Source organism: Poromitra crassiceps (genome assembly GCF_964638095.1).
Source record: "Poromitra crassiceps genome assembly, chromosome: 13".
Classification (NCBI taxonomy): domain Eukaryota; kingdom Metazoa; phylum Chordata; class Actinopteri; order Beryciformes; family Melamphaidae; genus Poromitra; species Poromitra crassiceps.
The window spans coordinates 11,541,628-11,555,712 of record NC_139644.1 but is presented as its reverse complement, the minus strand read 5'-3'; the positions used below and the strand labels follow the sequence as shown (position 1 = coordinate 11,555,712).

General features: G+C 41.3%; 1 protein-coding gene across 1 annotated transcript; it reads right to left on the bottom strand.

The window, feature by feature from the left end:
- Window positions 1–6,670: 6,670 nt before the first annotated feature.
- tmem220 (transmembrane protein 220) lies at window positions 6,671–13,815 on the bottom strand. The gene is made up of 6 exons (XM_083648924.1): window positions 13,569–13,815; window positions 13,455–13,484; window positions 13,297–13,357; window positions 12,862–12,985; window positions 7,929–7,988; window positions 6,671–7,119 (listed from the first exon to the last, which is right to left on the bottom strand). Exons 1-6 carry the CDS (start codon window positions 13,674–13,676, stop codon window positions 6,987–6,989), a joined length of 516 nt encoding a protein of 171 aa, XP_083505050.1. The 5' UTR covers window positions 13,677–13,815; the 3' UTR covers window positions 6,671–6,986.
- Between the last annotated feature and the right edge of the window lie 270 nt (window positions 13,816–14,085).

Genomic DNA, 14,085 nt, shown 5'->3' with positions numbered 1-14,085 from the left:
TATGACTATTGATTGCAGCAACAGTGTTATTTTTTTATTAGCCTATTTTGCATTCCGATATTCTGTATATTTTTGTTCTGGTATCTGTCTTCAGAAGGGTCTGCTAGGCCTCCTCCTAATAGTAGTTTACGGTATATAACTAGGCCTGGCTTATCATAGAAGGTAAAAATGAAAATAGGCAAATTGAATGACTGAAAAAGTCTGAATCTCAAAGGTTCATGGTTAGATCTGTGAAAGAAATAGCCTACCAGTCTGATGAATGCCACGATTATATTCTATTAGAATATTTCACATTACACTTAAAGCAGCCATTTTGTGTCTAAAATGTAGGAAGCCTACCTACCCACACAGATAAAATATCCTGCTGGCTTTCACACTTGCCTGGACTCTGGAGCACATACAAGACAGGAGCCAACAGGATCTTTACTCCTGAGGGACACAAAATGGATACTTTGGGTGTAATGTGAAATAGGCATATTCTATTATATAGTAGCCTATTGTATTCAATTTTTATTTGATTTAATTCCTCTTCATTCTCAGAAAAGTGCTACAATGAACGTTTTGTTAACATAAAGGATGTTTAGACTACATCATGTCATGTGGATGAAATAAAATCCACTGAATAATGGAAACTAAATACAAACAGTGGTTAGGCCTTCTGTTAACGAGTGCAAGTGGGTCTCAAGTTCTTTATAGGCCTAGTCTCACGTGGTCAGACCCAGACTAGTGTAACCGGTGAACTTCTGCGTTGTGTTTAAAGGATCGGACCAACAACCGGGATATCTTCAAGTTGCTGTTTATATTCTGATATAAAAGAAAATAAATCATCCTCCAGTCTGCAATATGTCTGTCTACACCACAATCCTGCACAATAGGACGAATCAGCGTGACATCACTTGCCACCCAGTAATGCGGAACGGAACCCCACGGCAGTTAATAGTATGAGTTGTGCCAAACAAACGTTAAAATCTCAAAAACTATACATCGCTTATATTTTGACATTCTGAGTGAGAGCAGAAATAGCTCAAGAGTTGTATGTATAATATATGCATGTCATGTTAAAGTTGTGTGAACTGTTGCAGTTTTTAAAATGTAAACAGAGTTAGCCGGCTAGAGTCAGACACACAAGCCTCCCGCCACTTGGGGCCTGTACTACAAAGCAAGATTAGTGGTTTAGCGAGGTAACTTCAGGTTTAAACCTGGTTTGGCCGTACTACAAAGCAAGTTAACTTCTTACCGACATATATTTCCATAGCAACTTATGCTTCACACTTAACCTGGTCCGCAGCAGGTTAAGTTGCAAGGATAAGATTAAACCTTAAATACACTGCCCACGAACCAATCGAATCAGCAGTTTGGAAAAATGGCCAACCCCTTTCTGGACGAGTTTCCCATCTAGGAAGGAGCACGAATTGTAATGTTGAATGAGTAATGTTAATCAATGTTAATGTTAATCAAGGACTAAAGCCTTGCACTTGTTGGCTATTTTAATTAAGCCCTACTTACCACTTTGGAATATGTTTTTATATATTCATTTTTGTGCTCTCAAGTAGCCTAGATACGTTGTTTGATCCCGCTGATCGATTGCAGCTGAATAGTGAGTGGAGAAATATCACTAAACCGGCATAAAAAGGTTACATAAACGTCTCCAAAGCCCACGGTGCCGTGTGCGCAACGGAGCTGAGACTGACGTTGGGTTGGAATTGAAATGGTCATACAGCCTACTACATCTAAGCAATTTAATATGGGATCACCTGCACACAGGCGATCCCATATTAAGATGATTCATATCTAGGCTACTCCTGCATCTTGCAGCTGCAACTGTGTTGCTTTTGGCCTGTATGATGTGATTGAACTTCATATTTCCAGCATCATTATATGAAATATGGAGATATGCGACTCTGCTGACATTACAATAGCCATATGACCACAAAATAGGCTATTTTTTATCAATGAAATCTATGCCCGCACGTACCGTGTCGATTCAGTTCAGAAGCATTTTTTTATTGTATTATCATTCTTTTTTTATTGATTAGCCTATAGGAATTATTCAATCAGTCATTGAGCCTAAATGGTCTATACGGATTTTGGACTGAGATAGATTACACATTGCTTCCACAAAAGACTGTAGATAGAGAGCTGTAGATAGCCTACGAAACCGCTCTTCAAATAAATTACTTGTGTGGATAAAAGTGGTCACTTTAGACAGTCATTCGGGAACAGTAATAATATCCAACGCAGATTTTTATTTGCGGTTTCATAGAATGAGGAAATAGGCGTGTCTGGCGCTGTAGGAGTTGGAGCAGTCCATATTGCATTGTGATTGGCAGTTGTTAAAAACCACGCCTCTTTTGCGGGCACGAGCTCCAGTGCACGGGCATTTTCATGTGCATGCGCTGTCAGCTTGATTAGAAAAACCTGGTTCGAGTTAACGAGTGCCAATCGACGTTCGTAGTACAAGTTAACTACAATCGAGCTGATCTGGTTTAGACAAACCAGATCAAGGGACAGATCCTGGATCTTCTAATACAACATTCGTAGTACAGGCCTTTGGGCTCCATAGGGTTCCATTGCCGTTGCCACCCAGTGACACGGTTTGTTTACCAAAATGCTGCTGGCTGATCCCTCATATACATCAGATCGGCAATTAGGCCTCGCCCTCTTTTAGGGCGAAAACACAAGCCTTTCCCAGTTGACTTCGATATAAAATATCACTACCCCAGAAAATTATAGAAAAATAACAATCAATCTCGTATATTAATGACACCAAAACACCATGACATGACAATATATTACAACTCGCCTGGCCATAGAATGGGCAAGATACACTGGAAATATTACTTTGACATATCTAAAATCATGTGACTCGTGACATATTTACATTACAGCCCCAGCTGGTCGTCATAGCGACCGCACATCTGCCCTCCGCCCATATACCATAGCCCAAGTTCACCCTGCTAGCCGGGCGCTTCTCGCTCATACTGAGCATTAGCTCCCAAGTAGGCTATAACGTATAACGTTCAAATTAAATCCATACACGGAACTTTTAAACTGGTTAGGAAATCCTGTTGCCTCTATGACCTAACGTTAGATGGGCAATGAGACCATCGGCCTCTCCCCAGGCAAGACCGCGGCTTCACTAACCCCCCGCCTCCGGCCTAGCGGAGCCGACGTTACACACAACTACTAACTACGTGAAAGAGGCGGTGTGTGCATTTATTACAATACAAACGCTTTGATTTCCAACTTTACCGAACCCGGGAAGTGCGAATCTGTCAATATATTTCCAACTTTACCGAACTGACAGAGTTAACCATTCTCACTTTCTTTTTAATAAACTTTCCTACGTCGTGTGGATTACTGAAAATTCCGTCGCCCATTTTGTTACTGCTTTCATACCAACAAGAAAAAGACCAGACTTCACTTTCTTCACTTGCTGACTATTGTCACTCGATACACTAGACACTTTTTCGTTTATTCTCCAGCCCTCTCGAATCTTCACCAATTATATACACAAAAATGATGCGAAATTATAGCATAGAATGCGATATATTACAGAGCAAAAATAACACATACCTCTTCCACCACGGAACAGAGCAAAAAGAGGAAGAGGTGATTCTGGGTAAGCGGGAAAAGAGCATGGAAAAGAGGCGTGATTTCTATTCGCACATAGAGACGCTGCAAGAAATAGGCCACGCCCATCACGGGGGAAATCGGTCCGTTCACTCCCATTCAACAGCGTCATTTTCCTTGAATTAACATAGCTAAAAGCTGTTGTGTGGTGGGCTGCGCACACAACAAATGTAAAAAATCGCCAATTAAAGTTTTTTTGTACTCCCAAGCAAAACAAGGAAGCCATTGAGAATTGGCGAGAAGAAAATGTGGATTTAGCTGTCAAGGAAGTAAGTTGGAGTGTTCATCTTCTGTATATACGATATTTGTGTGCAACACACAACCAACCTCTCGGAAGACATTAATAGGAGAGATTATCAAGTAGCCTATGGGTAGGGTGACCAGACGTCCCCGATTTTCGGGGACAGTCCCCGATTTCGGTGCTCTGTCCCCGGCTGGAGCTGTCCCCGAAAATGTCCCCGATTTTGGCCACAAAGTCAAATAATAATACTGGCAAGAAACTTCGATAACAGAGCATTTGCGGCACCACAAAAGCCTGTCGTTGTGCACGTTGTGCACGTTGTGCAAAGTGCTGCCTGTGTGTGACAGAGTAGATCACAGAGTAGATGTTCTCCCTCTGCCCGTGCCGTGGTTTTCCCAGGACCCAGCCGCCCGCAACCGAAGCCCCAGAGGTGGCGAACGAGAGGCGGCGTCTGCTTGCTGCTTTTGCTACCGTCCTTGTTTACCGGACCCCATTCAGCGGGTTATCCATCCCAGTTGTTTTGAATAGTTAAAAGTACAGTAAAACTATCTGGTAAGTAAGTGCAGTAACTATCTCAAAACGTTTTTGCAGAGAAGTCAGTAACGTTTTTATGTACACCAAACTCCATTGAAAAAAATGACAATTTTTAACATGATTGGTGATGGATCATTGTTATCTAGTCATTAGCCTACTGTTCCCTAAATTGGCCTTCAGCCATCAAAACTTTGATAACCCCTGGTTTAAATTAACACAATAGGTCATATTTATCTCTAGATTACAATTTTAATCATTAAAATTGCCTTTTAGTATTAACATGATTTTTTTAATTATTTTGTCAGCATTTAATATTAAATTAGCAGTTAATATGGTCATGTGGCCATTGAATACTTGAAACTGGTGAGCGACACCCTAAACTCAAGGAAAGTGTTTACTGAGGTAATAAATCACTACTGTAATGTTTTTGTTTTGTGGAAATAAATTATCCACCAGTTGGTGAGGTCAAAGAGAGAAGTTGTCCCTCTCTATGTTCCTGCCACTCTACACAATACACCAGTAGCCTATTTCCCATGAATTACCTAGGCCATCTAATTTGTGGTCAAATGTGCCAGATAACTAGTAACCAATTGTAAACTGCTTCTTTTTCAATTGTTTCAAAATCACAAAGTTCTTCATAGATCTAGCCTCTTACTTTTGCTCTCAAAGTGCACCAGATTTATGCATTTTACTGTAAAATGTACACAATTTTCTAAAAGCCGGGGGGGCACAGCCCCCCCTGGGCCCCCCTAGCAGACCACAAAATGTCCCCGATTTTCATTTGGGAAATCTGGTCACCTTACCTATGGGTGCCCCATTAATATGCACAATGGATGATGTGGTTATGTGAAAAGTAGGCACTTCTGCTCATGGGATTGTGAAATGTCTGCCCATATCAATCAGGCAGACACACATTACAACAGAACCGTAAAATAAGCCCATTTTGAAATATTGTTTAAAAATTAAAATGTTGATGCGTTGGGGAACTCTCAGTGCAGTCATGTACACCAGTAGTCCCTCTATCATGCCTAACTAGTGGCTAACCCAAATAGGTGTAAAATTCACTCTTGTCGATATTTGAAAAAACACATTTTACAGCCTACACACAGAGTCCGACCAGTAAAATGACACTATTTTGAAATATTGTTCAAAAATTCAAATGTTGATGCCTTGGGGAAAATTCACTGAAGTCATGTACATCAGTAGTCTTTATATCATGCCTAACTAGTGGCTAACCCAAATAGGTGTCAAATTCACTCTTTGAAAAAAACACATTTTACAGCCTACTGGTCAGACTGTGGCCGTAGGCTGTAAAATGTGTTTTTTTCCCCAAATATCAACAAGAGTGAATTTTACACCTGGGTTAGCCACTAGTAGTTAGGCATGATAGAGGGACTACTGGTGTACATGACTGCACTGACAGTTCCCCAACGCATCAACGCATTTGAATTTTTGAACAATATTTCAAAAATGGGCTCATTTTACTGGTCAGACTGTGTGGCCGTAGGGCCTAGGCTGTAAAATGTGTTTTTTTAAATAAAAAGACGAGACAAACAAGAGTGCATTTTACATATATTTGATTTAGAGTGTAGTTTGCATGGGTATTTATTCAATTTGTGTGACATCACTTCAATTTGTGTATTTTATCGATTTTTAATGACAGCTTTTATTCTGAAAAATCCTGACTGGAAGTCAGAAATTCCTGCTCACGGCACACTGGCAACCAAAACAACACTACAAGACAGATATAAAAATTAAGTGCAGGCACGAAGTATCAGATGTAGGCTACATGACTGCAGTGAGTTTGCCTATTAAAATTTCGACGTTTTACGATATTTTGAAATGGGCTCTTTTGACTGTTCTGACTGTCACACAGTCAGGAGGCTGTAAAATGTGTTTTTCCAAATATCAACAATAGCGAATTTTACATATCCTAGACTCTAGATCAATAGTCCCTCTACTAGTGGCTAACCCAAATATAGCTAGAGTAGCAGACACCTTGAACGGCCGCTCCCAGCCAGCCAGCAGCCATACCAAAGACCTGAACTTTGTTAACGCTACACCATAAGTAGCTGGCCAGCCTCCGATGGTGGCTGCATCTGTAACACATTCAATGAATAAATCAGAGGACGCTCTCAAAAATGAATCTTAATGCATTTATTGCCAAAAGCAGCAACAGGAGAACAAGTGTTTCAGGCTGAATGCTTTCTGCAGTTTCTACAATATTCACTGAAACATAAGGAGCATCCTAAAACCAACTTCTCCTGTCCTTCTCTCCCTCCTACTCTTCTCCACTAAGTCCTTTGCTCCTTCCTTCCTCCTTTAAAGAAGGACTATACTTGATAATACTGGCACAGTTTGAAAGACATGAAGGCCTAAAGCAGCGATCTTAGTGTTTATTCCCATCTGATAATACTGCACAAGGTTGACTGACAAGAGTTATTTTGCCCATCAATCAAATGCCATAACAAGAGGAATGTTTACTGAGCCATTTCTCAAAATGGTTTATAAAGTGCTATAAAGTTGCTCCCTTAATTTACTCAACTAACTCACAAAACAGCCATTAAGGAACTGATATCTAAATGGCAGTTTTACAATGTGAAGGCCAGTTAGATCTCAGCTCCTTGTTGATGTAGTAGTAAAGCCAGGCGACAAAGGGGAAGACGGTGATGGCACCAGCTGTTGAAACTCTGAGCATCCCGACAGGACTCCTGTCAGAAAACAGCAGAGTGAAGCATTAGAAGAACACAGAAACCCTCCATATTTATTTGTTGAATTGTCCAATAATACGGTGGCCAAGAGAGCCCAACATACTGCAAATTCAAAAACAGATTGGTGCTGCACCAATGGTGTATGTGATTTCTCAAATGTGCAACACATTTTTGAATGTGTAACGTTTGGGTCTCTCTCAGCCACCGTACAATAATGTAGGCCTATCATAAATGGTCAAGACTGAGTATGAAATCATTTAGTTAGAATAGTTCTGGTGTAGAACATGTGTTTTGGTCACATCTTAAAAATAAATAAACAAATAAAACACATGTGGAATTTGTCCATATAACACACAGAGAGGTTGCCAGCACAACTTCATAGCAGTCTTCTCCAAAATAACTGAAGTCAATGGGGACCAGTTCTTTAGAGTAAACAAGAAAAGAAAAGAAAGGGGAAAAAGACAATCACAATAGAAAGACCTATACACCATGATTTGCTAATCAGCTGTAATTAAGAGTTGCACTAAATCATGATGTAAATAATAGGTCTTTTAAGGTCTTCATTGACTTCAGTTGTTTTGGAGAAGGCTGCTATGGAGTTGTGCTCGCAAACCTCCCTGTGAGTTAAATGGACAAACTTTGTGAGAGCAAAATTATTGATTGATTGCTTATTAATTGGTTGTTGATCATTATCGCCTCTGTTCCATAATGATCTATGTCTTAGTCATTATTTTACCATTACAACTTCACCTGTCTTTCAAATGGCAATTGAATTTTCATTTTTGGGTGAACTGTTCCTTTGACTTTACCTTCCAGAGTGACGACACAGCAGAAGCCAAACAACCGTTAACATGAGACCAGAAAACTCTCTAGGAAAAAACAACATGACAAACACATTTTAGGATTTCTGTCTTAACCTCTTCTGCTTACAAACACATTTGCTCATTATATTTAAACATTTTTTTAAATTTTGGTTTGTGGAATTTTACCGTAAAAATAGCTGTAGCATTTGCTGCAGCTAACTACAACCGACACTATTATTCAGAGCAACTTACAGTCATGCAACAGTAGAATAAGCTCTGGTCTTTTTGGTTACACTAGTAGCAACGAATGAGTGCAAAGGTCACGGCCATACTGCCGTGACAACAGATGTAGTGAAATATTCTTCTGGTGATCATGAGAACTGCTAGGAAAGGACCAGAGAGCTCAAGAGAAAGGCTGGAAGTACTTTTTCAAAATCTACACCCACATTTTCCATGCCATTTAGGTGCAATACAATTAAGACAATTGTCCCCCATTGTCTTATATTTTTTTCATCGGGGTCCACGAGGAACCCTATTTTAGTCCATGGGCCAGACCAGATTCCGGTACCACTCAAGGTGGCAAAACTTGCTTATAATTTTTGATAAGACACATGTCTGTAGATGATATTTTAGTATGATAGCCATTCCTTAGTGGTAGCTGTGACACAGTTACCAGCTTGTGAAGTGAACCACCCCTAAAATAAATTGCATTTTAGACGCTGCATATCCTGGGTGAGGCACATGGTCAGGGCATTTTTCAGTGTCTTATAATATTGTGTTTGGACCTATTTTAAAGGGAACCTTTAATTTTTTTTCTGACAAATATAGAGGTCACTTGAGCTCTTCAAACCATCAATGACACACATTTTTCCATAATTTTTGACTAAATTCTATACTTTCTTTTAGCCCTGTGGCATCAAGGAACATCAGAAACACAAAACACAGAAACTGGAATGCTCACAGGACTAAGGATTCTGGAAATGTATAATACTAGGTCTAGGCTCGCCCGCTGGGTGGGCTCGCTATCGCCTGCCCTGCAGCTCGCCGAACTGGCCCCCTCGCATACACCCGCTGCACGGCCTCGCCAGCAGCTCGGCTGCTGTGTGGCCTCGCCTGCCCTATTGCCGCACGCAATGTCTCCCTCTATCTCTCCCTCAGTACCTCTCTCTCTCCCTGTCTCTCCCCCGTCTCTCTCTCCCTTATCCTCAGTCTATCTCCCCTCCTCTCTCTCCCTCTCCCTCAGTGATGTCACAATGCCTATGTATGACATCAGTGATGACATCATCACCGATGACATCATTACTGAACTATAGCCTCAGCCTTAGGGCAATAAGCCTTAGGGCAATTCATCTGCCCTAATTAAAATAATCCGGCTCTGTCAGGTCACCCACACGGGTGCTCTTTACACTCCCGGAAAGTTTCCGCCCAATCGCACATAAAACGCCATAGCTGTGGACGGACACAATTCTTGAAACAGATAGACAGAGTCCACATTGTCAATGGCCTCGCTCACAGAGTAGCCTCAGCCAGGAAGGATGACATCACTGATGACATCAATCAATCAATCAATCAATCAATCAATCAACTGTTATTATCAGACACAAGGTCCATAGAAAAACCAGACATAACATTTAAAAGAACACACACAAAAACTCAGTATAACTATAAAAGGCACTTATACCAGAAATTCCACATCTGTGATTGGTATCTCACAGCACTGATACCAGGATTGGTCAGCAGCATGACAATGGAGTTTCGAGAAACATTCAGACGACAAATACATTTATACATCAAATTTCTTAAGAGTGCCTGAAAAGTGCTGACCTGCATTACAAAACATTTCACATCATCACTGATGACATCGTCACTGTAGACAGAAAGATGACATCACTGATGACATCACATCATTAAGTAATCAGGGCAATCACCCAATTAAAAAAATCCGGCTCCGTCAGGTCGCCCTGTGCTCTTTACACCCCCTGAAAGTTTGAGCCTGATCGCACGTAAAACGGCACACACACACACACACACACACACACACACAGACAAGGACACGTTTTCTCAGAAGCCCTCCTCCTCCCTGTCATTTCTCAGAAACGAGCCTAGAGAGCCACGTGTTCACACCACAAACAACAACTGCTGTTTGCTTCAAGAGGAAACCTGCCTATCTGCTGAGAAAAGGGCCTAAACACCTCCGCCCTTTTCACACCTAGAAAACCCCCACTTTGCACTCAACAAGAACAAGAACAGCTCAGAAGTTAACTGAAAATGCATTCTGACATAAGCATGATCACATCATTCTTAATAATCTATTCATATCCTAATTAATATTAGGTCAATAATAGATTAGTGTAATTGTGTTAATATTCCCATGAAATACTTAACCTATAGATTCAAATGTTATTTTCTAATGTTAGGGGGGTTCCGCCCCCCCCCCGTCCCCACCACCACCACCACCAGCAGCAGCAGCTACACGACTAATATAGCCAGTCCAGTAGTAAATATTTTTTAGAAAATGAAAAATGTAATATGTGTCAGGAGGCAGCAGGGTGTGTGTCTTGTTTGTCTCTCTCCCTCTGTGTTCCCCCTCCCCTGAGTGTTTCTGTACAGTGGGTGGAGTTTCTGCACCTGGCACCTGGGCTCTGCAGCACGGCTGGTACCCCGTAGTTATACTATAAGTACAGATCTTGTTACCCTCTAGTTACATGCTTATTTGCGGGCTGTATTCTAAAGCGTTACCCAATCTACTAATCATCAGACACCTGCTTAAATACCCCGGCTCTTCCACCACTCGTCGTCAGATTGTTCAGTCACCTACGCTACTACTACTACTACTACTATAGCTATTCCCTGCTCTGAGCTAATTTCTCTTTTGAATATCTCTCTCGAGTTTTTCCTTGTGTTTTTCCTGTGGACTGTTTTTGATGCCTGCCTCTCCTCCTGTGCTCAGGTCGTATGGTTCCTCTCCCTGCTGTCAGCTGTGAGCAGAGTCCTGGGTTCGTCTCCGTCTTCACCTGCTGTCACTCTCTGCCACTGCCTGCCTGCCTGCTGCTCACTCCAGCCAATCCATTTTTCAATAAACTCTGTTAAACTTGGAAGCTGTCTCTGCGTCTGCTCTTGGGTCCAAAATCCTTAAAGTGTAACAATATGTGCTGTTTGAAGTATCCAACCCCTTTCACTTTGGCAAACCTCAACTCAAATACACAATGGAGTCTACTGCAATGAATGTGCAAGGGCAAAACAAAAGCTGACCTGGCATTATAGCTGCACTCACTCAGCACTTTACTGGAACGCCAGACTAATACTGTGTTGTACAATATTGTGCTTTTGGCTCTAATTGAGTGAACCTGTGCTGTAAATCCTGTGCTATTAAGACAGCGTCCAAAATTAGCACCAGCCACCAGCCAAATGCTGGTAAAATATGCACATATAACAAATATAACAAACAAGTTCATTTTGGAGCCTGTATTTGAGATCCAGGTGAATGTATTTCCTGTTATTGTGTGGGCTTTTGAGTGTTCAGGTGGCTGTGCTGTCAATCCTGTTGAGAGTCAGGTGAATGTGTCTTACTTATTCTGGCCTTAATTCTGCATACCGGTATGTGCGCTGTGAGGGGGGGCTCTTTATGTGACCATGCCCAGGGGCCCATCATGTCATAATCCGCCTGGGCATAAGATGTTGGGAGAAGTACATTCCTCTATACCGTTGGAGAGGAGTGGAACAACATCCCTAACGGAATTAAAGCTGCAAATTATCTAAATGGTTTTAAAAACCTGAAAGAATTCTTGCTGAGTAAACTAGAGTAATGTGTGAGCCTTCCGTTGTCATGGTTATTGAACTTGTGTATTATTGTTGATTGTTCCATTTGGTTATATATGTGTTACCGTATAACCTGTTTTTATAAGACCAGGGACCATGTTGGAAATAAGTTTTCACACTTTTACATGTCTATCCCTTGGATTTTGTTATTCTATATCCATAAAATCAATCAATCAATCAATCAATCAATAAGATACTCTGGTACCATAGACCTATGAGCATCCTTATGCTTGACCATGGTGTTTGTTATGGTCAATCAATGTCTAAAGCACAGAAGTCCAATAACAGAACACTCAGGTTCAGATCAGGGAAGCCATCCCAATCACGCCCCTCCGAATGCTGTGAGCATTCCAGTTTTTGTGTTTCGTGTCTGTTCCTTGATGCCACAGGGCTAAAAGAAATTATCCAATTTAGGTGAAAATTTTGGAAAAATGTGTGTCATTGATGGTTTGAAGAGCTCATGTGACCTCTATATTTGTCAGATAAATTCACAACTGGCCTTAAATGAAAGCTAAGAAGGTCCCCTTTAAAAAGGGACGAAAGACAATAGTGCAAAAGTTTGAAAAATGTCCTGACCATGCACCTAAACCAGGATATGCACCAGCGTCTAAAATGCAATTTACTTTAGGGGTGGTTCACGTCACGAGCTGGTAACTGTGTACCACTCAGGAATGGCTATCATACCAAAATATCATCTACAGACATGTATCTTATCAAAAACCATAAGCAAGTTTTGCCACCTTGAGTGGTACCGACAAGTGAAATTTTGAGCTCTGGCCCATGGACTATATAGTCCCTCTATATATTGTCCTTTATAGAGGTGGGATGACAATAAAGTTGGTCTTATCTGATCTCTAATCAAATGATCTTCTGATCAATCTCCAATCCTGCTGGTCTCATACAGTATGGACCCCCCCTTCTAACTTTGATGCTGCTTAAGGGGAAATGTAAGTAGTTTTAGTTCAAGAGGTTAAGTGGTTATCCAAGGCAGAAACAATGCTGAGTCCACAACACTACTGTCTGGCTCTCAAACACCTGATGAAGGCCCAATTAAAGGGATTTTTGCTGCACTGCAGGGTTACATGCTCTATAACCCATTCAACAGTCAAATTAACTCTACCTGCCCTCCTCCTGTTGGAAGATATCTGTAATCCGGCCTTTATAAAGTGTCCATCCCAGCATGCAGATGACAGCACTGGAAATCATGACATGGAGATCAGCCAGCCTCCTCCAGGGCAAAGACTCTATGGAACCAGAGAGAGATCAAACCAGACCCGATCAAGCAGTGACACGTGTCTAGTCTAGTCTATACTGGATCAAACTGTGCTCCAATTCTGTTTGAATTTCCAATCTGCTGCTTTACTGAGCTGTACAGACATATTTCAGCCACATGATGGCGCTATTAGCACTGGAAATTTAAACTCAGCCAGCTTGTCAGGAAAAGCCCAAAAGACACAGGAACTCTGGGGAATGTATTGGGATCATGCCATTTTTAATAAGCCTTTTTTTTTGCTAATATTGATACGTCTAAACTTGTAAGAATGGATCTCTCTACCTGTCAAGTGAGGTTTCAGGCCAATAAGTAAACAGAGAGTTGCAGGAACACCATAACCAACCTGGAACAAAAATTGATATGAGCAACAAAATGATAATCAATAATAATATTAATAACACTACAATAATAATACAATTTAAATGCAACTGTGAAGTTACCATCCATAACCCTGCATCGGGATCATTGATCTAAAACAAAGTACAAACTTTGGTTAATGATTAAAATGTAAAGATAAGGAAGCCAAAAATAAAAACTAAGGAGAAAATACTCACCTGCACATACGTTGCAAGAGCGAAGAACAGAGACATGAACAGATTGCAGACTTGCCAAGCAACAAAAAGCCATGTTTTGGTGTTCTTCTCTGTACAAACTTCCCCCATTGCACTTTTGGCTTTTCACAACACAGTCACTTCCCCACGCGCCCTGCGTTGCGGGACCACGCAAAGACGTCAGAATGCAGGCGAGCTAGCCCTTCTTCCCCTTTGCTAAAAGAGAGAAGGTGCGCTCGATGCACTACGCCAACCCCCGAAATCGTGGAATTTATTTAATCTGGCTAAATCTTCGAGTCAATCAATCTATTCATCACTTTGCTATGGATCCTCTGGACAGACTGGACCTCTGTTTTAATCAACTCCACCCACTCCACCGGATTAAAGGGCGGACGCCACCTCCCCAGGCTGCCCCGTACAACAAAACGTGCGCAGTACAAGGTCCGCCCAAGTGTTAAGCTAGCCAGAATGAGAAAAGCTAAAAGTTCCGGCATCAAGCTTTAAAACGAAACAAGTATGG

What these genes read in the sequence shown, in the direction of transcription:
- tmem220 (XM_083648924.1), bottom strand. Translation starts at nt 13,676, where the DNA reads ATGGGGGAAGTTTGTACAGAGAAGAACACCAAAACATGGCTTTTTGTT. An exon ending in CTCTTGCAACGTATGTGCAG is followed by an intron (nt 13,485 to 13,568) that starts GTGAGTATTTTC and finishes ACTTTGTTTTAG; the next exon opens with ATCAATGATCCCGATGCAGG. An exon ending in CCGATGCAGGGTTATGGATG is followed by an intron (nt 13,358 to 13,454) that starts GTAACTTCACAG and finishes TTTTTGTTCCAG; the next exon opens with GTTGGTTATGGTGTTCCTGC.